At 39.9% G+C, this 25,551-nt stretch overlaps 1 protein-coding gene across 4 annotated transcripts in view; it reads right to left on the bottom strand.

Moving 5' to 3' along the window:
* XYLT1 (xylosyltransferase 1) overlaps window positions 1-25,551 on the bottom strand; it is a 322,209-nt gene that overhangs the window by 89,498 nt on the left and 207,160 nt on the right. For all 4 annotated transcript variants that reach the window (XM_039491355.1, XM_039491358.1, XM_039491359.1 and 1 more), the window contains 2 exons: window positions 19,364-19,536; window positions 18,471-18,673 (listed from right to left, as the gene is read on the bottom strand). In XM_039491355.1, coding sequence (XP_039347289.1) covers window positions 18,471-18,673; window positions 19,364-19,536 — 376 coding nt within the window. The remainder of the gene's footprint in view (window positions 1-18,470; window positions 18,674-19,363; window positions 19,537-25,551) is intronic.

Genomic DNA, 25,551 nt, shown 5'->3' with positions numbered 1-25,551 from the left:
CATTGCAATGTAGATGTTTGGGCTTGGGCTGGAGCCTGGGTTCTGAGATGCTGTGAGGTGGGAGGCCCTAAACTGAATACAGCACTGCAAAATGCAACCAGCAAAACTACTTACAAGGCTTTTTAATGATTTACAAGTGTGATGCTAAATTTTGAGCAAAAAGTCCGCTGAAAACCCATATTTGGAAAAGGTAAGAATATGCTGACATTAAGGCAATGCTGTTCTCCATAACTTTCCTCTTCAAATAAAAATTAAGGTTATGTTAATGAATAATTTAGGATGATCCACATATACTGAATTATAATATGAAAATAAGACAAAATTGCTCAATGGTAGAAAATAAGCGTTACGTTTCGTTAGTTTAATGTTGAGTTGGGTTGATGTAATATTGATGTAGTGTTAATGATTTATAACAACATAGAATGGAGAATGAAAAACAAATTCTGAAAGTTTGGATAAATGTATTACTGGATATGTGTAATGTTAAATAACGTTATCTATCATATATACATGATCTGAATCTGCAAGTGACAATGATGCTGTCTTGAAAATTTATAAAGGTGAAAATTGATAAAGTCTAACTGGGTGAACTCATACTTCAGTTTCCCACCATACATGTACATGGGTGAAGCACGTACTTGTGGGCCATTATGTCTTGCCATATCCTCTGTCAGTATAAACGAGGGGCTATGTGCTTTATATGTCCAATGGAGGCCCTTTCATCATGTACTACATCTGAGGATCTGTCCCAGGATATATAGGGGCAAAAAAGGTGATATTGTGTTTAAACTCAGCTCTCCCTTTCCTTTTTCCCCAAGCAAAGCACAAAGAGGGCAATTATCCTTTTCCATTTTTGCTGTGTGTCATGAGCACAGTGTCAGAGACCAAGCTAATAATAGCCACAGCTGTGGCCAAAAAAAACCCAAAACAATTCTTCAGTCCAAATTAATGTCACAATCAGAGTTAAAATGGCAGGTGAACGTGTGCATATCAGTGAAGAACATAATGGAAAACTAGCCTCACGTAGACAAGTAAATTTATAGAAAGCACAACAGGTCCTACCTTTCAAAGCACTGTAGCTAACCTTTATGTATTAGCTGGCATTAAAGCTTTAGTCAGCAATTTTCAAAGAAAGTTGTGGTGAAGATAATGAGAAGAGTTGTGCTTTTTCATATTAACACTGAGCTAGGCAGGTTAATGAAATCAGTGAGTCCAGGTATGAAAGTTATTAACTTTTTCTGTTAAGATTGTAAAAAGTGATTTAGTGAAGATTTTGTTGTTAATGTGCACAAGCTGTTTGTGGAGTTTTCAATGTAGAAATGATATTTTAACATGATACAGTTCAGCATCTGTGATTTTTTAAAAATTCCTTTTGTACGGAAGATGGGTTTTTCATCTTCTGTGTGTAACACACAAAACAAGGATCAGTTTGACAGATGAAACCTTACTGAAGAAAAGGGAATAATGTTGTGCCTGGAGAGATTAGATGTACAATTTAAAACCACCCTATTTCTATTTACAGTGAGATTTTGGAAGGGGATCAGTGCCCAGGGCTGCTCAAGTTAACCATGTTGTTTAGTTAATTTTAACCTTCCAAGGAAAAAATTGCATCAATGCATGTTGTTAAAAACTATATATTTTTTCTCCTAGCACTTGCCCATTTCTTAGCTTTCCTGACTTAAAGACTTTATCCACAGAAAGAGAAAACTTGTGGACTGAGAGATGTAGTCTAACCCTGCTCTATAATAGATATATCTTGAGATACAGCAAGGGGACTTGACTATACTAGTTAGCTTCAAGTGTACAGCATCTTAGCCATTAACTTATTTATACTCTCAACTTTCACAATGGTATAATCGCATATTGTTCTCTCTTCCAATCATTTCTGTGGAAGAAAACACTCCTCCTGTTACTTAGCCTAACATTTTCATTCCATAAATCATAACCCTCTTATTAGTAAAAGATTGTGAGACTCATTCTGTTTACACTACTGTAAGTCTGTTGACTTCAGAAGAGTAACTCTTGATTACAACAATGTGAGAACAGAACCGGGCCCTATATTCCCGGTGTAGGCCCTTAGAAACCATAAGAAATGTCTTCTCAGACCTTGTCAGACTAGGATTTGAAGCTATGATGATAACACGTTAGCTAACACATGTTAACAGCCTAAAATTAGCTTTCTCAAGACCATCCCCAGGACGTTATTGTATTTTCTTGCTTATGTATTACAAAAAATAGGTCATAATCTCTCAGGGAGAGACTCAGAGGTCTCATATTTTCCTCTATGGTCACAATTTGTTAATATGTCCAGGGAATATAAAATACGATTCCTTACAGACGGTGTCCAATCTATCTTGTATGCACCATCATAACACTTGTTGAAATAGATTTGTCAAGATAACTATTGTGCCGCAAGCTCCTTTTACTTGTGGCACATCCATCATAAGAAGAAAAGGTTACTCTGTGAAGTAACTGGTTCTTCGAGATGTGTGTCACTGTGGGTGCCCAAATTCAGGTGCATATGCACCTCTCGAGCCCTTGATTGGAGATCTTCCATTAGCAGTTTCCATTTGACTTGCGCATGCACTCTATACAACCTTGTACCATGCTCTGTGGGGACACAGGGCTGCACAGGCAAACTGCCCTTAGTTCTTTCTCCGTTTGAACATCCAACAAGAACAGTCCGAAGCAGAGTGGAAGGAGGGAAGATAGTGGAGCACCCATGGGGAGACAAAAGTCTAGAAGAGCCACAGTTATTGACCACACAAGGTGAGTAAACTTTTCTTCAAGTACTGTCCCTATGGGTGTTCCACTGCAAGTGACTCTTGAGCTTTATCCATCCTCACAGGGAGGAGGGAGCTTAGGAATCAAGTCCAAGACTGAAGACAGTACAGAAGAACCAAGTGCCGCATCAGATCTGATGGCATGGTCCAAGGCCTATTGTTTACAAAAGATATGGAATGAAGCCCATGTAGCAACTCTGAACATCTCAGACACTGGAATGTTTTTGAGTAACACTGTTAGTGATCTGGTGGAGTGTGCTATAATCCTTTGTGGAGGCAAAGCACCAGCTGCACCATGGGAAGCAGTAATATAGCCAGAGATCGATCTTGACAACCTCTGTGAAGAGATTGTGGACTCCTTTGATCTTTCTGCAATGGAGACAAAGAACCTAAGTGATTTCAAAAATTGCTTGGTATACAGCTAAAAGGCCAATGCCCATCATACATCTAATATTTAAAGGGAAGTTTCCCACTGAGATTTATGTCCTTTAGGGAAAAAGTACTGGTAGATGAATAGGCTGGTTAGGATGGAAATCTGAGAGCTCCTTACGTAAGAATTTTGGGTGTGGTCATAGGGAGACCCTGCCCTTGAAAAATATTGTAAGTGGTGGGTCTTCTATCAAGACTCAATTTTTTTCTCCAACCCTATGAGCTGATGTGATAGCTACTAGAAAGGCCGTCTTCATAAATAAGTGAAGCAAGGAGCAGGTTGCCCTAGGTTCAAACAGAGGTCCCATAATGTTTGTAAGTACCAGGTTGAGATCTCAAGTCAGAGTAGCATCCTTAACCTGGGAGTACAGATTCCCCGGACCCTTAATAAATATTGAGAACTCAGGGTGTGCAAAAACAGAAAACCCCTCTACTGGGGAATGAAATGCTGATATCCCAGCAAGATGAACCTTAATAGAGCTAACTGATAAATCCAATTTTTTTTTTAAGTCCAGCAGATAATCTAAGATGATTGAGAGCGGAAAAAGTTCAGGGACAAGGTGGTGATCAGTGATTGAACCTCTCATTTCTGAGGGTCAGTAATTTGAGCTGACTCCCTTGTACTGTTTAGCAATACATGTTGTACCCCTGTCAAGCAGATGGATTCTAATCCTGCGAACCATATAGGAGCCACGCATGGAGATAGAGGACATCTTGGTTGGGGTGAAGCACATGACTAGTGCCGTGGAAGAGGAGATGAGGGACAGTCGGAAGCTTGAATACCGGTTGGACATACAGGTGAAGCAGGTATGTATACCAAGCTTGCCTCAGTCAGCTCAGTACTATGAGGATAACCCTGATCTTGTAAATGGTCTTGTAAATGGCTGAGATCTGAATCTGATGGGCTGTATACCAGTTCCATAACTTTATAGCTTTGGCACATAGGGAACAAGATCTCACTCCTCCCTGTTTGTTCAGAATCCCGTAGTACCAGGAAGCACTAGTAATCCAGAGACCGGGGTCTTGGTACCAAGAGTTATTCTGTACCCATAAGCCGTGGGAACTCCAGCTTGACTAAAACTGACAAGTCCCTGTGGTATCAGAATTCCTGTCGTACCAGGTGGGTCAGTTTTGACGTAGCAGCTGATTTAAGTGGTGCTGTGGGTTTGGTGTGAGTAAGCACCAAGGCAAAGGCGTGTGCTTCGATTTTGTCAGTACCGATGGAGCTGAGTGGGAAGGCATTGCTGTTAAATCTGAAATAGATGGTGGTGATCTGGAGGTGGACAGCACCGGGGCCCTGAAGTGTTCCTCTGAAGCGCTCCAGGATCTCCCTGCTCTGCTGGTGTGAGAAGAAGAGTCTTTTGCCTCCATAATACCGGGCTGGGAGGCCGAGGCCTTTGACACCGTAGATTAACAGATTGGGCCTTCTTGGAAGCTGGCTCTTTGTGGTGGGAGACCAAGTTCCTCTTCTTCAGAGTCCGCCCTAAATCCTCTGAGATCTTTCCCTTCTTAGGCCAAAGCCAAAGGGGCACTGGATCAGCATGGAGACTGATATACTGGAGAGAGGATCTACCAACCTGACTTGGAAGCCATTCAAAGGGAGAGTTCCATCAGCAGCAACTTCAGTTTAGTCTCCTGATTCTTCCTAGCTCTAGATTTTAGAGCTAGGCAAAAGTGACACTTTTGGGAGACGTGGGACTCTCCCAAGCAACAGAAACACTCAGAGTGGCCATCGCTGATCAGGACAGCCTCCTGACAAGAGAGGCAGCATTTGAAATCTTGCTAGCCAGGTATGCCCAGCCAGGCAAATAAGCTCCCCAGAAAAAATGGGGAGGGAAAAAAAAAGTGAGGGGAAAAACAGAAACCTCTCACAACAATCCAATTAATTCTATACTAACAACAACATTAACTTGATCCACTAAACTAACTAAACAACCACTACAGAACATGCTGCGGCACACATGAGCGCAGTGTCAGGCCGAGGCAGCAGAGAAGGAGCTGAGGGCGGTGTGCCTGTGCAGCCCTACGTACCCGTCCAGTGCAGTGTGAGGTTGTACAGAGCACATGTGAGGTTGTACAGGCCAAACCAACATTTCTAACGGAAAATCCCTGATCAAGGGCTCAAGAAACACGTGCACACCTTGGGGCTCCAACAGCATCTAATATGGATCCATCACGTTTAAAGGATGGAGTGGTGGCCTTCATCCAGAAGACAAACATAAGATATGACTTAAGGAAGCCATGATATGCTTGGCCAGAAGTATGTGTGGCAACTGGAGGAGGAGTTAATAGTGAAATTACAATTGCATGTTTAATTCATAAAAGGGGTCCAGCCCACTTATTATACTTGCTACAAAAATCTCAATAAAAATGAAAGTATTTTTCTAAACAGCTGTGAATACCCAAGGATATTTAATTATTAAAATCAAAACATTATGGATTTTTAGGTTTATCTAAGCACTGGGATTTTATATAGTAGAGAAAGATGCTGCCTACTTTGTGTTTTTCCATGTTTGTCAGCTGTTGCATATTCACACAGAACATCATCTTCCCACATTACATCCCATTTTGATGAAAACAATAATCACTGATTAAATGAGCAAGTCGAAAGAGCTGAGAAAATGATCAACAAGTCCATTACTCAAATTAGGGACTCTGGTTAAATAAATAAATAAATACATATATGTATATATAAAATCAATCCAGATTTTGGACTGAGGATTTAATAAATAAACAAACAAATAAATAAAAATGAATGCGACTTTCAGCAATTTCTAGTCACTGTTTTCCAAATTCAATTCTCTAGTGTTTGGAATGAAAGAGCAGAAAGTAAAATTAAATACAAGCCCAGATTAAAGATGACGATTCACTTTCCCCTCTGATTTATACATTCCTTTCATTTATCTGAGATTTTTTTACACAAAAGAATAGGGAAGATGCTTTCCTCATTAAGCTGAGTAATTATAATAAAAAAGCACCCATTTCCTTCAAAGGGAAAGAGAAGAAAGTGGAGGGGGGGCGGTGAGATTGGAAATATTTTACATAATATTCCAGTCTGCAGCAAAATCATCATTACTCATTCTAGTTTACTCGCTGTGCTAAGGCTTCATGGCATCATGTTCTTTGTTAGAGCATGCAACTCACCAACCGGAAGACTCTGGCATCTCTGTGGAAAACCATTGACTTCAATGGGACTCCACAAGGGGGTAAGTACCTTCCCATACAAATCCTATTACAGAACAGATATAGGGGTAGATGCGTAATGTCAAATGGATACAAGTATAAATGATCAAGATACAGTATAGCCTTTGGGGAGATTTAAGTTTAAAAGCAGTGCAAAATTAAGAGAAGAAAAGTTAGCTGAATATTGGGAGGAAAAAACTTGGCAGCAAGGCCTGCTAAGAACCAGACAAGGCATTTTTAATGGAAATTCATGTGAAATTTCTTGCCAGTTTGGTTCACATGATTTCACACCCTGAAATTTTTGCAGATTTCCAGAGGACTGAAGATGATTCATAGTGCAACCTGGGAGAAATAAAAATGGGCTCTGCAATGTGACCGGAGTGTTAATAAATTCTGGCTCTGACACACAAAGTGAGGGAAGCCATTTTCAGAGCAAAGGACGCCATCAGGGAAATGCCCTATTTCCAACCCCAGTAAGTTTATGTCAAGAGATTGTTAGCTTGAGCCCCTCAACTGATCCCAGCAGCTACAGTACCACAGAAGCATTGCTTTCCAGCCACACAGAACACAAGCTATGTAGAGGTTTAGAAATTAAAATGAGCATCTTAAATTACACCCAGAATGTTATCATAAGCCAGTGTCCACCACCAGTGCAATATCCTCTCTGGAAGAAGTTCAAATGAGTAGCTGCATTCACTATCTGTAGTGGGCGGTGTGGTCCCAGGTGTATATGTAGCTCCATGACGACTGCATTGCAAAACTCATGAACTACTCTGGTGAGATAAGTCAAGAAAAACATCTCATCCTTCTGCTCAGGTGCAGAGGAGAGTAACAGCAGCAGCAGCCAGGAATGCTTTCTATCTGGAGCTGCAGCCAATAAGACCCTTTACCTGGCAACTTGCGAAGCAAAAAGGCGAATGCAATGGAGCCTGGATGAACTGGGCTTAGCAATCATGGTATTTATTATACATTTTGATTCCTGTTAAAGTTGTTCAGAACCAGTGATATGAGAAAGGACAAAGAAAGAGAGGCACAGAACTCCCCCTCCCATCACCACAAATATACTTTTCTTCTCACAAATTTTTCCTTATCAAATGTACCAAATCTCTCCACACATCTTTAAATATTAAATTACTGAAGGGGGGCCTCTAAACACCATGCTCCTTCAGCCTTACATTTTAAATCTCTCCCCAAATTCCCAACATCCAAATTCTACCCTCAGTTATGAGATATTCATGTCAGATATAGTAAAGAAACGTATCGTTCTGTGGTACTACGTGACCACATGTGCTAGTGGAAAGTGTGCCATATGGTACAGGTTGCACATGTAGAGACATGTATGAATACTGCATATAAAACTACAACGGTGTTGCTCAATCCTAGGAGCTGCAAAAAGCCAACCACTTAAGTGCTCAGCACCTCACAGGATTGAGCCTAGAGTTCCCAAAATGGCACCGACAGGGCAAAAGTAGGTTTGCCTTACAAAATGAATACATCAGCACATGCCACTTTAATCTAGTAGCATATCAAATGCACTGAGCAGGAAAATCAATTATCACAAACTGAGCAAGAGTAATGTTGGACATATCTGGTCACTATACTAGGGAACAGTTTGGTTGGCCAGAATAGCTTGAATGCTCCTGTCTGCTCAATCGTTTTCATAGGTGCTGTTCTATTTATGAAAATGAGGTCTGTTTTTCTAATAATATTTGCATTTACACACTGTCTAGTGGTCTCCATGGGAGCATCAAAAGTTCTGAATTTGACTTCTTCCTTATCCCCACTGCATTTTATCTTGTTCTCATCAATGGCATACAAGATATTGAAAACACAACAATGGATGCTTGTAACTTCAACATCCTTCTCAACCTGCTGGGAGGTGATGGGCACCTGATTATCACCCAAGTGAAGGTTCCAAACAGCAGAGAGAGGAACAGGCAGTTACTGCATAAAGTAATTCACATGAGTTTCCCCAGTCTCACATCCCAGGTGAACACCCTAACCCCTTGGTGACTGGCTATTCTGTGATGAACTGGCCTGGAAAAACCTTTCCCAATGAAAGTTTAATTGAAAAGTTCCAGTTTTGCTGAAAGAACATTTCATCGGCCATTTCCCAACCAGTTCTAGTTACTATTTTTTTCCATTTTCTTTACTCAAATAATGACTTTTCCTTTTTTTAAAAAAGGTCTCTTGTTCCAATGAAGTCTAGTTTCCTGTATAAGACAATCAGATTCAGTGCTTCAGCTCATTCACACACAGTGATCTGGTATTAAAAAATATCAGCCTGCACAATTTAATTTGTAGCCCATTTAAAACAAGATCAGAATTTATATCTGTAAACTGACTGACAAATCTTTACAATCTGACTGAGGAAAAATGTTAGAGCTGAATGGCAATTTATTTTTCCAAAGCTAGTTAATCTAATCCTTGCTTAGCTGTTCTGTATGCATTCCCTGCTTAAAAATCACTGCTGAACAGTACTGAATCAGAAACAAATTCTGCTTACCCATTAACAACACTTCAGCTGGTATTAAAAAATGACTTAATAAACTGCAAGTTGTTATTTCATCACCACTTTGATTTACTACCAGATATTATTTTGCAGTTGCTTTATTGTAAGTGGCATCCTGCAGTCCAAACAAAAATGTCCTTAAGGTAATTTCAAGATTGTTAATTTCTTAAGAGAACTCTGTAGAGGAGTTAGAAGGCCTACAGAGGGGGAGAACATTTAAGTAATACTACAATAAGATCATTTTCTTCTTCAATGTCATTTTTTAAATTCATTAATGATTTTATTGAACTTTCTAAAGAGAAATTTAAAATACAGACGAAGTCCTGTTCACAAAAACGCAATAAGCGCTGTATGCCCATTTACCAGTAGCTCCCTCCGAGGACCCCTTTCATTTAAAGAAGTGGAACAAAGGAAGATTCACACAGACAGTGCTACAATCAACGCTTCCCTAGGACTCTACATGGGAATAAGTGTCAGCGCCTGGGGACCTCTCTGCATGATCAGTGAGTATGAAGAATAAGGGCCAAGTCCCGTTACCAGTTACACCCAGGAAATCTCACTGAAGCTACTTTCATGGGAAAGAAAGGAGAATTTGGGTGCCACAGTAAGTCTGGGTGTGGGTTTAATAAAAAGCCCTAAAGCTCTGAAGGAAATACAGCCTGTGAAATCCCACTAATCCTTTTTTAGCCTAGAAGAAAGAGCAACTCTTACAAAAATACTAATGTATTCTAGGAAGGGGTCCAAAATACTAAAGCCTAAAAAAATGTTACTGTAGTGTTTAGGGCCCATTACTGTCAATCACTTCAGAATTATTACTTTTTTATACACACAAGACTGGATTTTTGGTAAGGATCCGGTGAGGACTAGTATTTTATATTTCTTTATAAAACTGATTTTTTCCTCAATCATAAATAAATAAAAAATAAATCACATCCAAAAGGCAAATGGCATCCAGATGACAGCCCTTCGGCATTTCCACAGGGCATCCCCGCAGTAAGCAGCCATGGAGCCAAGCAAGAGGAGAGAAAAGATACCAGCCCATCAGGAAGCCAACCAAGTACTCAGATGCTGCAGTGCCCATTAAACTGTAAAGCCTGGCATCTGGGACCTTCCTCTGCCAAGCTTGCCAGATGAGTGGTCTCAGACGCTGGCTCGGATGATGGAATTTATAGAGGAAGAGGATGAAGAGCTGAGCATTTAGCACCGCAATCAACCAGATGATGTACTGCCAAGGAAGTACTGCAATTACAAGGGTGTTTTGAGCAGCGCTGCTATTTTAAACATATGCTTTATCAATACATCTCTAACCCCTATCGAGGTCAGATTTCCAAAAATGGCCTCTAGTTTGGGGCGCATCAGTTTTCTGGTGCTGAACTTCAGGCTCCTGAGGTTTCATTTTCAGAGGTGCTGAGCACCCACCAAGTCGCAATGGGAGCTGCAGGTGCTGCACTCCTCTGAAAACAGAAACGGCCTTACAACCTTCAACCCAAGGGAGCAGGTGGTGAAGGGAGAGAAAATAAAACCCTGACTATGGCTGCTGTATCCTTTCAGCTTTGAAAAGACACAAAGCTGAAGAAAGGTTACTTTAGCACCGGACACAAACAAAACTAGTAAAGCCATACTCATGTCAACACATCTTCCAAACCCTTATGAACAGCATGTGCGAAAACAAGCATTTCAGAATGTTAAATGCCCCATTGTTTGCTCTGGCAGATTAGGGCATGTGGACCCAGAAGACAGTTTAAAAAACAAAACAAAAAACATGTACAAACAAAAGTGCATGGCTGTTGCACTGGGGAGAGGTGAGGAGGCTGTTTCAGAGGTTTAAGAAAGAAGCACACATTTGAAATTCTAACAGAATGCAGATTTAAGAAAAAAATACAGATAAAGTTCTTTTTGGACATAAAATAAAAGCTTCCCTGTGAAGAATTAAGAGTGGTTGACGTCTGGCTTGCCTGATAAAGATATTCTGAGCAAACAATGTCAGCAGCTATGCAGAGATTAAAAAAAAAAAAAAACTCAGGCACAAGCGTCTAAACACATGTTCTTTTGCAGTAGTTTTCAACCTTTTTTCATTTGTGGACCCCTACAAAATGTTGAATGGAGGTGTGGACCCCTTTGGAAATTAGACATAGTTTGCAGACCCCCAGGGATCTGGGGATCACAGGTTGAAAACCATTGTTCTATTGCAGTGCTACCAGTTCTATACTTCCACCTAGATGTATTGATATTACCTACCAGTGTTTCATTTAAGGATATTGTTCTAAAGGAGGATTTGGAGAACACCAAAACATTGTCTGCCCTTGGTCCAGTGTGCCAGCAGCAGGGGCTGAATCTCAGAGAAAAGTTCCGGTTGATGGCCATCCATCTCCAAATTGCATGGTGCCCAAGAAGTGCCAAACCAAAAGAAGTAAATGTTTCAGATAGAAGCTGAAATATAACAGCGAATGGCACTTGTGCCACAGTTGCTCCAGTAACAGTGGGCTCATGGTGGAGATGTGGCCATGCCTCATTTTCTCTCCTTGTCTGGGTAGCTGAACAATCTCACTGGAAGTTCAGCCCCTCCTGCTCCCTTCCAGTGAAATGAAAGTGCAAAACAAAACCAAAAGGCCCAAGTCTTCACTCAGTCTCTTCCCATGGGTCACAGCCCTCCCGCAAGGATCTGTCAGTCTCTTCCCCTACTGGGGTATAACACTCCCCTTGGTGCCCTTTCAGAGGCATTGAGGGTCTCACATTCTCTTCCATGATCTATAGCTGTGGAGCCCTAAATAACAGAACAACTGTCTGCTTCATCCAAAAACTATTCCCACTTCATTACCCCACAGGGCTATGTCCTAAGTTCTATTAGAGACCTTTAATTTCCCTCTTGGGACCCTGGATTTCTAGCCACATACCTCCCGTTCATTGGAATACTTTACACAGCTCTTTGACTGTACCTCTAGACCTCTTCCCAGGATCTTCCAAAGTTCCTTTTCCACAGGGCCCTTTGACTGGAGAAACCAAACCATCAGGTCCTATGCCCCTCAACCCTCTTGTCACAATGCATAAAAGGTAGTTTTTACACACAGCTTCCCTTCCCAGCATTCCCTGCTGCACAACCTACAGTTCCCATCAGCACAAGGAACTATTAGACTTAGAGTATCTTGTTTTGGGGTGAACCACAAACAGGGCAGGGCTGGACTGGGAACCTCCCTTAAAAAGCCAGCATACCCGGTGACTGGGCCTTCTCTGTTTTTTATTTTATTTCTAATTTGGACCAGTCGTCTGTTAGTTTAACTCCTGCATGCTGAACACCCTGAAAATTTTAGAGCTTTCCTGGAAGGAACTCTGGCAGTTTGGAGCCTGGTTTGTATCTTTAGTGATTTAATCGACCTGTTTAAAATCTAGTTCTCATTTTTAGTCATTTGCTCAAATACCTGAACATTTCTGTAGTTTGATCAAATGACCAGGAGAAATTATTTCCAACCCAAATTATTTCCCACCTACATGATGGCTAGTTGGGCAGAATGAACAAAAATAATCTCTGATGTCATTTCAATAAAATTGAAGTCACTGGTGTTTCCACGTGGGATGAATCTGTCCGAATGCCGAAACAAGGATACTAGTATTCACTCTGACTGTTCTCTCACATGTAAGATAACTGGAAAGAATGATGAAATGCTTCCCTAAAGGCTGAATTTCTTCCTGCACCCTCTTAGGTTAAAATTATTTCCAACTGCCAACAGACCTGAAAATCAAAAGACCGCCCAGACCTCTCCACCCCAGCACACACTTTTCTGCTCAGTTTTCAAGGACCTTATTTGTCGCCCAGTGTGTTTTGTATATAGTTCCCAAAAGGTTACTTCATTTGGTTGCTCAGAACTGAGAAGAATTCTAAATAATGACTTTTCTCAAAGCCATGTTGTTTTAAGTTTCGTTTTCTCATGTCCCAAGGGAGTGTTTGAGAGCAGTTCCTGGCACGTGGTATATCAAGCACATAAAACAATTTTATATACATGATTAGACATGAAAGACTTGCAGAAGGTAGGTGAGTGAAGACAGCTTTCTTACAGTTCTTAGAAGGATGTTCCACTAGAGCAAGATATGGTGCTTGTTCAAACAAGACTCTGCTTGTTGTAGGGACAGTTAAAAATACTACAAATCTCTTAAACAACTGGAAGTGTGGTCTAGTGAACAGAGCCAGGGAGAGAGCCAGGACTCCTTATTTCATGCTAAGTAATTATTTGCACTTGGGATACCCATTTAACTTCTGTGTTTGTTTACCCATCTGTGACGTTGGTTTTCGTACTATACAGGTTTGTCGAAGCATCGTTAATGTTTGTAAAGCACTTTATATCTTTGGATAAAAGTTGCAAATACTTGTTAATTCTCAACATTATATCAAAATACCAAATAATTTTAAGCAACATTCTTAGATTTTTTTTTTTATTAAGTGCTTGGTTAAATTTCTGGATAACATTGGGCCTTACCCACTGACATGAAAATGAGTAGCGCACGAAGGGATGAGGACAATATACCATACAATTAAAGATATTGAGAATTAAAGAGGGCATACAGTAGACCATCCCCAGCCAGTGCAGGATTGGTCCCTACTTTAGGAGTCTGATTCTGAGGAGTACTGGTAATCTACTAAATTCCGCTGACTTCAGCATGTATTGTAACAGGATCACTCCCTATATTTTCTCCCAGGCAACTTTTAAAATGCACTAGGATCCTATCGCTCCACTCTGGAGACTATTCTACATGATAGAAGTCTGAGCTGAACTCCTGAATAGAATCAATAACCCTAATTGCTTTCCCGAAGGCAGATATGGTCTCCTCATGCAAGATATGTCCTTATACTAAATACAGATATTCACATAGTATTATTTACTTTTTGTATTACAGTGGTGATAGGGGGCCCAATCAGGGATCGTGGTCATATTGTGACAAGCACTATACACCCCTTTTTTTTTTAAATAAAAGGGTGGCATTTCTTGCCCCTCATTGTTCATAATAGTCTAGAATGTGGAGAAACCTGTACTATGGACATTTACAATAAGCAAATCTATCTCTAAAGTGTTTCCAAGACTTCCAGTAATAACTTTGTTTGATCTTTAATTAAAAGACCAAGCATTAGCTGGCAATCAGAATCTGCTGATCCTGTTGGTGATGTAGACTGTTTTACTGCAAATTATAAATATTTTAACTGTTTCATTACTTTTTATGTTTTACATAAGCACTGTGCCCGGAGACGCATTGACATGACACTCACTGTTAAATAATCTCACTTAACTTCTTAATCTGAGAGGAACAACACTCCACCTGCCACATTATCTAAAGACTCTTGCAATGCACATTAAACATTCAAAATCAGTAGGTGCCCTACTGTAGTTCATCTTGTCAACAGTGAAATTTCAGTCCCTAAACATAAGGATGACTGCCTGATGTGGTCTGTCTGAAACAATAAATAATGCAAATATGTACCCATAGAAAATAAGAGGTTAAAGGTATTGATAGCTTTTCCATTGGATTCTGCTAAAGATGGTTCCCATTGGAAATGACTTTTAGATTGCGATGACAAGGTGGCAATAGGAATGATGCTGAAATAAAGGGCAGGTGTGTGTTGGTTTCTTTTATTTCTGAGTGAATCTAGTGGTTTTGAAAGGGATATCTCTGAAGATTGATGTCCTCTACTCATACAAAAACTACATTGGAAGGAGAGACAATTACAGAATCCGCACACTGACCCCTCCTGCCCTGAAAGGACCACTTCTATGAGTGAGTGTGTAGTACAGTTTCCTGGCAATTAATCCCTGCGCGTGGCACTTAGGATGTTAACAAGGGTGCCAGTTATAATGTTGGTCCATGCTGCTGAGGATCGGACACTAACCAATCATTTCATGTAGGACCTCAAATTGCCAATTGCCTAGTGATTAAAGGAAAGTGTTTTGCTTATGAATTTGGCTAAATGTTTTTGTTGTACTGAATTCATTATTATGACTTGCATTGCAGTAGCATTCAGGAGTCCCAGTCATGGTCCAGGATCCTGTTGTGCTGGGTATTGTACAAAGACAGAACAAAAAGACAGTCCCCGCCCCAAGAGCTTATAGTCTAAGCATTAGTGTATGAGGAAACGGTTAGTAGGAACACTTAGTTTACTTTCTCTAGCCCATTCATTGTTTTACACATATCTATTATATTCCCTATACTTGCCACTCCATAGGTGCCGACTTCCCCTCTTTGACCCATCTCTCTCCCCCGGCTGCCACTCCACACCTTCCATGAGGCCCCATCCCTGCCCCTTCCCACCCCTCCCCCTCCCCCATTCCAACCCCTTAACAAAGTCCCTGCCCCAACTCCGTCCCCTCCCTGCCCCTATTCCCACTCCTTCCCCAAATCCCTGCCCTGGCCCCGCCTCTTCCCTGCCTCCTCCCCTGAGTGTGCTGTGTTCCCGCTCCTCCCTCTCCCTCCTGGAGCGTGCTAACGTTACCAAACAGCTGTTTGGCGGTAGCCAGGCAGGAAGCACTGGGAGGTAGGTGGAGGAGCGGGGATGTGGCACATTCAGGGAAGGGGGAGGAGAAGGAGGAGGAGCAGGGGGTGAGGGGAGCTTTTCTGCCAGTGGGTGCAGAGTGCCCACTAATTTTTCCCTGTGGGTGCTCCAGCCCTGGAGCACGCCCAGAGTCGGCGCCTATGGTCACTTCTCTAAATTGAACAGTCTCAGTCTTCTCATTGATCTCTCATGCGGTATCTTCTCATGCCTCTAATAATTTTCAGTACCCACCTCTGAATGATTCTTGTGGGGATAAATGACAAAGAGATACCTGCAACTGTAATGTAACCCATGAACACACCAGGCAATTCGTCAGAGAGATTTGAGCTTCACAATATAAAGATAGTGTTGACACTGCTCTATAGCATGTGTTGTGCTGTCTCACGAGGTTGGCTTAGCATGCATCTATCAGAAGGGAAGGAGTAGGGGTTTCAGTGTCACAGATGGGATGACAGATGGGAAGTGAAAGCTTAATGTGGAGCTGCCCTGGATAAAATATATTAATCCACAAAATTCATATGTTCTTATGCTGGGAAACCTAACAAAACAATTGCAATATAACTAACCAGATTAAGAAGTGTAAACTGCTTTTAGTCTATTAGCTGGCAAATCAGTATGGCATCTGAAAGAAAGAAAAAAAACCCAAATCCTTTTCTTGTTATTTCTTGGAATAATATGCCGCTTCCAACATGGTCTACAACCGTGGAGGAAATGTCTTCCTAAAGATTGTGAAGAACACCAATTTATAGCATTTCCACTTTGAAAATGAATATTGCATATTCATATATTTGCATATATTTTTGATGGGATAACATTTTACAGGGTTTATAATGATAAAAATATGCATTTGAATTTCTTTTAACTGCACCTATATCTCAGTTATTAAAGAAACAACATTTAAAATAAAGAGTGTTCTTTGAAGTGCAGCTTCTAGATGATTGTCATGTTTGCGTAAATTCTGAAATTAGAGTATTTTGACAGAAATGGGAAGTGTGCACTTCCGACTAATGACCTACAGTTGAGAACCCAGATGTGATTTCAAAACAACAGAGAAGTGGAACTTTAGGATAATTTCCATTGCTGGGAAGAAAAATGTGTAATGTCTACACTGTAACTGCACTTGTTTAGAGCTTTCACTACTGAAAAAAATGTTAAATAACACTATATTATAATTGTGACTATTAAGATAGGGATGGCCAAAGTCTCAGCTATACATTATGGGACAGTTAATGGCCATGTTTATAAATTACCAACCAAGCTATTTTAACTTACCCCAGAGGGCACTAAATTTAGTAAAGAATGTTACTGATCATGGCTCCAATCTCACAAGAGATGCCCCAGTGCAGACTTTTGAGCCGACATGATGTCTTCCAGTCTCTAGTTCCTCTGCCCATTTCTTCATATATCATGGTTAGAGCTAACAAGATGCAGCTATTAGAATAACTCTGAAATAGTTACACTGTACTTTCAGAGCTCTAGCACCTAATATCAGACTCATCCCTCTCCAGGTCTCTAGAATCTGCAACCCTGTAAAGAGTGTCCTTGGACTAGATTTCCCCTATCATCTCCCCTCACCATTGGTGTGCTATGCCTTCCATTACACTACTGCTTGGGATCAGTATAGCACTCCTTAGCTTGAAAGTAATCTAGATGAAGAAACAATGTAGTCCTCCTAAACAACTAAGTGAGGGATGCAGGTAGGTGATCATTATTGTCTCCACTTGAGAGGTGGAATGATGAGTCATATTTGTTAAAAGACTTCCCCAAGGCTACAGAAAGGGTCTCAATCATTCAACATTAAAAAAATGGAGTTCCTATTTCAAATTCCTGCATTCAGATCACACACACATTCTCTAAGGTTCTTACTCTTTCAATTTACTTTCCTGGTTGCTGCACACGTCCACAGAGCTGGCTGCATTTCACTGGTAATGGATATGTATGGTACCCAAATCCTGAAGCCCTTATTCAGTTTTCACTATATCTTTACTCAGGCAAAAAACTTCCACCGACTTCAAACATAACTTGAAGGAGAGTTTTTGAGTAAGGACTTCAGGGTTTGGCTCGTAATTTGTGAGGTGCTGTGGAAGCTTTTGAGATGAAAGACTATGACACAGCAAATGGCATATGAGATGCTAATATTATCAGGAACACTTTACGGCATAATCACATGTTAGAAAAATGACCCAACAAAGCCACTTCCCCTTTCTTAATTCCTTTCGCCATGGGAGGGAGTAAAAGTCAAAAGGAGAATGTTCTGTTCTTCATAATTTTTGCAGCCTAAAAATAACTGTTTAAGCACATTTAGATTTTTTTAACCATGACTCTACTTATGCACACTTTAGTGAAACTTATTGAATGCAGCTATGGGGCACGAGTTCTGTAACTTCAGGAAGACTATAGTTTCACTTAGAATCACAAGTCCGTGAACTTCTATGTCTGATGCCGTCTGAATGAAGTTATTCAGGCAACAGTTGGTGCTGAAGATATATATATATGATTCCCAGCAACTGATTTGTCACTTCTATCATCATTATCCTGAGCAGTAAAGCACCAAAAAAGAAATACCGCAACATTTCTCTGATGGAATCTATCTACATGCATATCTTCCAAATTTCTTGAAACACAGAGTCCAGCTGTAGCAAACTGCTTACCAGAGTTCTGCATGGGATAATTTTCTTCAAGTTTGAGGTTTACAAACTGAAGAATCAACACTCCTGAACCACCTAGCTACAGGCAGTTCCAAGCATGAAAACAGTGTGCACACAGAGTGTTTTTGTGCTTGTGGTGCCATTGCCTCGGTAGCAAAAGTGCTGATGCCGGACCCAGTGACAATGAAGTACATTTTTCTTTTCGAAATAGGGAGAAGCTACAGCACTGAGCTTCTTGCTATGGACTGACTAAACTGGAGCCCTGGTTGAATGTTCCTCTGTTTCTTGCATCAGAGTACAGAAAAGTTTGGCCTATATCTCATTAAAAACCCATTGTTCATTTATGAAGGAAAAATACACATTTTAAAAAGGGATCACCATACCTGATGGGATAGTCGGCGGCACTAAGATTAATGAAGAAATCCCAGGGCCAGTCATTCATCTCAATTAAATCCCTCATACTCTGTAGATAGGTGGACAGAAGACTTGCTCCTCCCCAGATAGTTGCCATTCGCCAAGGGGTGACTCTCACATTCGGATACTGGCTAGCAAACTGGAGCACTTTCCGGTGTAGGTAATTGGATCGCTTTACAGGGAAAGAAAGTAAAACATTCAGCAGACTAGGAAAAAAAATAAAATGAAAGGATCCTCCCTGCTTGTCTTCTCTAACCAACTGAACATCTTAAAACCTGACGTTTTCCAGATCAGTTGATTCTGGCCTGCAGTCAGTTTAATGTTAAGTAAAACAGTCTCTAAGGTGCCAAAAGGACTCCTCCTTGTTTTTTTTTTAAATACACTGAGAACTGTGAATGGTATCTGGGATTTGGTAATTTATCTAGCAAATTACTCCCAACAAAATTCAACAATTGCTAGCCATTTCCCCCATAAGATGTGCTAAAGAACACATCCCTTCATTCAGTGCAAGCTAATTTGAAAGTGTCAAGAGCCCCCTTTGTTTTATTCTCTTTGATCTCCCCTGGGGATTCCACTTTAAATGTACATCTGAGCCTACAATGACTTATCAGTTATCGCTACAAAACATAGGACAGACAGATATGGACAGATACCATAGACACAAGGAGAAATGAAGGCAGTCACAGAAGGAAAGATTTAAAAAACAAAAAATACAGTCAGCCATAAAACACAGAACAGACGGAAAAACAAAAAGTGATACATACCGTAAGCAGCAGAGATAAAAAGAATGTTGGAGGTGGTGACAAAGATGGACAGATTGACAAATGGTGAGACAGGCAATTTATAACCAGTGATATATTACCTTGTCAACATGAATGTAATAGAAATGGTCTTTATGGTAAATAGCCTTAAACATGCGTTGGAGCTGCCGAGAAGCTCTGCCATGAACAACCAAGACAAATGCGATCCTGACTGGGTTGGCAGGCATGTATTCTACGGAGTCCTCATCCCATAGTACATTGTTGTTGGCTTTTCCTGTTTGAAAACAAAACATAGTAAGGACATCTCTGAGTGCATCTGCAGAGTGGGGACACAGAGAGCAGCTTGTATTAAATTTTGGCTCTTTTTTTCTTTTAAACAATTTTTAATGTGAACTGAGAACTCGTAAGAGATGCCAGGTTGACTGCCCTAGAGATCAAACTCCTCTCTTTAGTCACAGAACAGGTTTCAGAAAGCACGAGCAGAAGCAATGCAAGCTTTCCTCATGTTGCCCTGCTTATGTGCCTCAACCACGGCCAGGAGGAAGTATTCAAATGTTTTTGACCCTTAACTGAATCAAACTGAATCAAACTGAATCAAACCAAGCTCCATTGACTTCAGAGAAGCTCTGCAGATTTGCATCAGCTGAGGATCTGTTGCAAAATCTTTTAAAGTTTGCTAATCTGTATCCAGGGCAACGCAACAGTGACAAAGACAGAAGAGTACTAGGGAATTGATTATAGTTTGAATATTATTGAGCCTTCGTTGCTAGAAATCAAAATTAAAGCACAGCTACTATTTATGTGGCATAGGCTCCCGCAACTAATGGGCCATGCCCTTGCTTGGAGTAAATCAGCGCAGTTCTGTTGAAGTTGGAGGAACCATGCCAGTTTGCACAAGCAATGGCCTAATTATGTTCATGTATTCCACTGGCATGACCAAAATATCAAACAACTATAGCAGGTGCACTGCTGTAATGTCATCTATAACAGCAGCCATAAATCAAAATGTTTAAAGGGTGACCTGAAAATATGAGAAAATAAAACTGGGGTTTCAATTGCTCTTTGCTTCTTTTCGATGTAGAAGTGGGCCTGACAATACTTTTTTTAAAAATACAAACTTTTTTCCTGCTTGTTTTTATATCAGAATTTCTGGTTTTACCTCGCCTGTTTGTTTTTCAAGAATACTCTATGGAGAACTAGAAAACTAGTAAGATTATGACAAGGAGTGCTGAGTAATTGAAGAGCCAAAGATAATTGCTTGTTCAGAACTTTTCAAAATGCTTTGTTCTGTGTTTGTTTTTTTTTTTTTAACCTCTATTCAACTCAAAAACCTCACATACGGTTAGGAAGAAAAATATCTTTGTTAAAGAGTCAACACCCCTTCCTTCAATAAAATTCTCTCTCTATTTCTCTGCTCCTTTAAGGAAACCTCCAGCAAACAAGACAGGCAGAGCCTGATATTTCTAAGTTAAAAACAACAACAACAAAAAGCCCACATTACCTTTCAGACCTTCTTTATACATCTTAAATCAATTAAAAAAGGTACCACATCATTTTTCCCCACTATCTATGTTGCCTTTAATATCAAAGAGCATTACATACAGTATCATTATGTTAAAAGTGCTTCAGCCCCATAAAGAAAAACATCAGGTTTTTCCAAGTTTAATAAATCCTAGCTGCCATTTTGGATTGTGTCCTCTGAGAAGTAAATCCATTTAGTTGTCTTTAAAGTTCTAAAAGTTTTGCTTTTGTTTGAAAGTGCATATTGAATTATGGGTAATACACTTCAACATGCGCAAAGCTCAAATGTGTACTTCCTGTCAAAACTTTTAAAACTTTGGAAGCAAAAAGTTATGGTGCAATCTAGTGTGATAATACTTCTACAGTTACTTTGTATTTACACAGAACCTTTCAGCCAAGTAATTTAAAGTGCTTTATGGTCAGAGCATGTGTACAAGGTCAATACAAATTCAGACAGAAGTAGTTGCAGCATGATAAAAACTGCATCAAGACACTACTACTTTACAAATATTAGTTAACTAAGCCTATCCCCCCACCTTTAGAGATAGGCAATTTTGTACCTATTTTACAGATTTACAATATAGAGTCTTGCAAATACTATAGGTTCCATTTCGTTTTTAAAATATCTGTCAAAGTAATTATTAAAATAAGTCCAGTCATGTTGATTTCAGTTTGACTCAATGCAAGAAGCAGGGGAATTGATGATTGTTAAATCAAAAAAAGAGAAAACTGACAGAAAAAGACACTTTATATTCAAGCTTTAAGATAAAACAATAAAGTAAACAATGGTCTATATGAGCCATCAAACTTGCGATGATTTTTAAAAGCTTGTTAATTTATTAAACAAACAAAATGTGGAGACAAATTACATTTCTTTGCTTGATATTTATTTTTAATTTTTCCCCTTAAAATGACAAACCGACTGCATGCAAGGATGTATGGTGTTACCGCAGGTTCTCTAAACAATTTGGTACCCTTGGCTATGATGAAATGTTAATTTTGTAATATCTTGTAGCAGCACTTCTTAGCTAATAAATGCCAATAATTATCCCAAATGTAGCACAGTAGCACACCTGAGGCAAGTGCCTATACCAACATCTCTCAAAACTGGAACCCTCAGAGGGAATATTTTTCCCCTTTCAGTAGCAGGAGCAGACCAAAGGCTTTGCTCTCACTATCCTGATGGGATCGTGGAAGCCATATGTATTAGAATTAGTAATTCTCTGTAACAAGATTCCCAAAGACTTCAATGTGCTTTGAATTGGGGCTTTCAAACACGAATACTGTATACAACACATATTAAATAGCCACTATGTTGATTCCTGCATTTAAAGCACAGTCACAAAAGGCTTAATAGAAAGGGAAAACCGACACATCCTCAACATGGCCTCCTGAGTAGATGTCTAACTGGTAATATCAGTGCCCACAATTCACTGCATTTGCAAAAATATGGATGCAATTATATGGTGGCTTGAAAGTGCACACCTTTAAAAAAAGCCAGCACAAAAATTCTGACCCCTTAATTTTAAAAGGGACATATAAAGGTAATAATTGGAGATATACCAATCTCCTAGAACTGGAAGGGACCTTGAAAGGTCATTGAGTCCAGCCCCCTACCTGGACCAATTTTTTGCCCCAGATCCCTAAGTGGCCTCCTCAAGGATTGAACTCACAACACTAGGTTTAGCAAGCCAATGCTCAAACCACTGAGCTATCCCTCCCGCCCTAAAGTTGACCTGATCAACTTAAAATTGCACTTCTGTCTGACTTTATTGTTATCACACCACTAATAGTAAGAAAGACCTAATAAGACAATAACTGCATGACTAGAGCAAAAACAGAAGAACAAAAATTGCTCTTTTCCAGTTTGTTTACCTTGGATATTTGTGCATAGTCAGTTTCACTGTTTCTCCCCCACAGTTAATCAGTTCCCCCTCTTGTTTGTTTAGGTCTTTAGCACAACAAGAAAGGAAATAAAATGATTTTAAAGGAGGAAAATAGGAAAACGTGATAGTAAACACAGAAAAACTGCCTGGAGAGTCAGGGACAAATGCAATTGCTGAAACAACCTGACTCAGTTTTCTTTTAAAGTGACTGAATTTCAAGTTGATAGTGTCCCTTTAAATGTTCCTGTGGTGGATTCAAACGATTTGACAATATTTTAATTTCATTTTTGGAATCTATATTTCTACATTAGTGGCTTCCCAAGTAAAGGGAGAGGAATTTTTTTCAATAACTTGTCCTGATATGTGGGACTTCTTCTTGACAATATTATTTTAACGGACTTTAGAGTTAGCCATATGATGGTGTGTTTTTGTTGTTTTGTTCTTTAATAAATTTGCTTTCATAGAAAATACCCTAGTGTCTTTGGCAGATACTGAACACAACGCCCCCCCCACAAATATTAATCTGAATGTAGCCCCCTTTTCATCAAGTTTCTCCTACTGAATTCCTTCAATGTCTTATTTTCCTCTCCCACAATTTTCCTATTTTATCTTTTTACATTCTGCTTTTTTTTTTGGTTCAGTTCTTTATAGTCTCATTTTCCACCTGCATACCATTAAGGCTTCTTTAGTCTAATCTTTTTCTTGGCTGCCTAGAGTATCATAAAACTAAGTATGTTATATTTTTCCATATGTCAAAATACCAGCTACTTGTGGTGATTCTATCATATGTCTATTTTTAGTCTGTGGTTGATTTTCACCTTCTATTTAGCAGTCTGCCCACTGACACAGACCCAGTCTGGTTTCCAAATAAGATAAAATTGGCAAGACAGGTGAAACTGAATATTTTCTTCTGATTATAAAACTACAGATGCAGTCGGACTTGAAAATCAAGCGTTAATAGGCAGTGTTCTGAAAAACATATCAATATTAGGATGGCCCCAATATCTCAAAAACTGTTGCATTTTTATAGAACCCTTCATCCAAATGCATTCTAAACTAATTTACACATTTTACTGTCTTTATATTAGTCATTTTGCCTATCACACAGAAGTGCGTCCCCTTCTGGGGTGTTAGGATGCCAACAACAATGCAAGAGAGACATCAGCTGCTTTTCAATTAACAACATGCCATATGGTGGCAATAAAAAATAATCTAAAAGGATTTTAAAGTGGCACTTACATTTCATAGCTCCTTCAATACTATAATTATATTTCTGCATGCCCACATGTATTAGAGATCACAGAGTAAGCCGGTGCAACTAGCCTTCTCCCTTTGTCACCTGGCCCTCCTTGAGTCAAACTAAAATGCAGCTGCCAAAATGAGTTTCCTCTCCACTGTCCAGACCAAGTCTTCTCATTTTTTTAATCTCTACACTCACTTTCCCATTCTATTCAACGGGTCTCCATATTTGTGAAGCAATAACTCAACACTGTCTACATCACTTCCCTTATGTCCTCCTCTATCCTACAACCTCTCAGCACTTTTCACATCTCTGCTTGTTACCTTCCACCTACCCATACCTGGCATGCAATGGGCCAAGCTAACACAGGAGATTTCTTACCTACTTTCATGCCACCCTCTTGATGCTTATCATAGTTTCCCAATTAATGAGTATCAAGCTCCATCCCCCCGTCCTACAAGAAACCTTTATGAAGCAGTTTGGTTTCAATGAGCATACCCAATTCTGAGTTTGCAACTCTATTGCATTATCCTGGTTTATTCTCTTACCACCTGTAGACTTCATGCTCTCATGGATTTATAACCATTTCCTCTACGTGCCACGTATACCAACACTCTATAAACAGCAATAATAGAGCCTACAATGTTAATGTTACCTGGGCTGGGTTATAAGCGATAGTCATGCATTGGGGGTATGACTCTACTCTTGGAGAGATTCACCGAACAGTCTCATCCATGCCAGGCCAGTTCAGCTGGCAAGTGGGGAACGAGAGCTTGGTTATGGCCCTATTCTTCTACACAGTGAAAGCAGTGGCTCTAGCCGCGGGGGGTTCTTAAACTTCTCATAACTTTACAGTTTCGTTACGTGCTGTGCACAGAGGTTGGGGGAGAGGCTCCTTGTAACATTTACCTCCCGGAGCACCTCCACATGACTTCAGTGCAGCCAAGATTTCACCCAAAGTGGTGGTGTTCACACTTTTAATAAAACCCATGGTTAACCACATATTAGCTGCTAATCAAAATTCTTTTATTTGGCCATTTTAAATGTAAAACAGATAGCTACAGTTAGCACTAAGACCAAGTGACTGGCAACAGTTGGCCTTTTAAAATGAAACCGTTAACAGCACTTCAAGTTTCCTACCTGTATGTTGTGGCTCCATCTACAACATTTGTTTTTAGGATTAATACATACCTGGTTTGGCAAGTTACACACAAAATGTCAGCCACAATGCAATGTCAAATGGCCTTTATAAATCCCAGAAAAATCAGCTCTCCTAATGGAAAGTCTAACCCTTAACTACAGCGGCATCAACAAGTGCCACAATACTTAATATAGAGCTATAATTTTAGCATCTCATTTGTAGCGTGAATAGGACTCAGTATAGAACTCATCAACGGAACTCACGTCCTCTACTTCTAATCTTTTACTTCAGCTGCTAATTAATGACGTTTTCAGACTTTTGTAAGAGCTAGAAACACAAACTGTCGGTACAGGAGTTTACAATCCAGACTATTTCAAGGAACCGATTTTGTAAATCAATCCATCAAGTTACACTCTTAAATTTAGATTTTACTATTTATACAGTACATTACGTCTGTGTAAATATATCTGCTGCTGCCTACTTATCCTGTACACAGCTGCA

The sequence above is a fragment of the Mauremys reevesii genome, linkage group 10 (assembly GCF_016161935.1).
Source record: "Mauremys reevesii isolate NIE-2019 linkage group 10, ASM1616193v1, whole genome shotgun sequence".
Classification (NCBI taxonomy): domain Eukaryota; kingdom Metazoa; phylum Chordata; order Testudines; family Geoemydidae; genus Mauremys; species Mauremys reevesii.
Note: the sequence above shows the minus strand (reverse complement) of the source record. Positions and strands in the feature narration are given on the sequence as shown.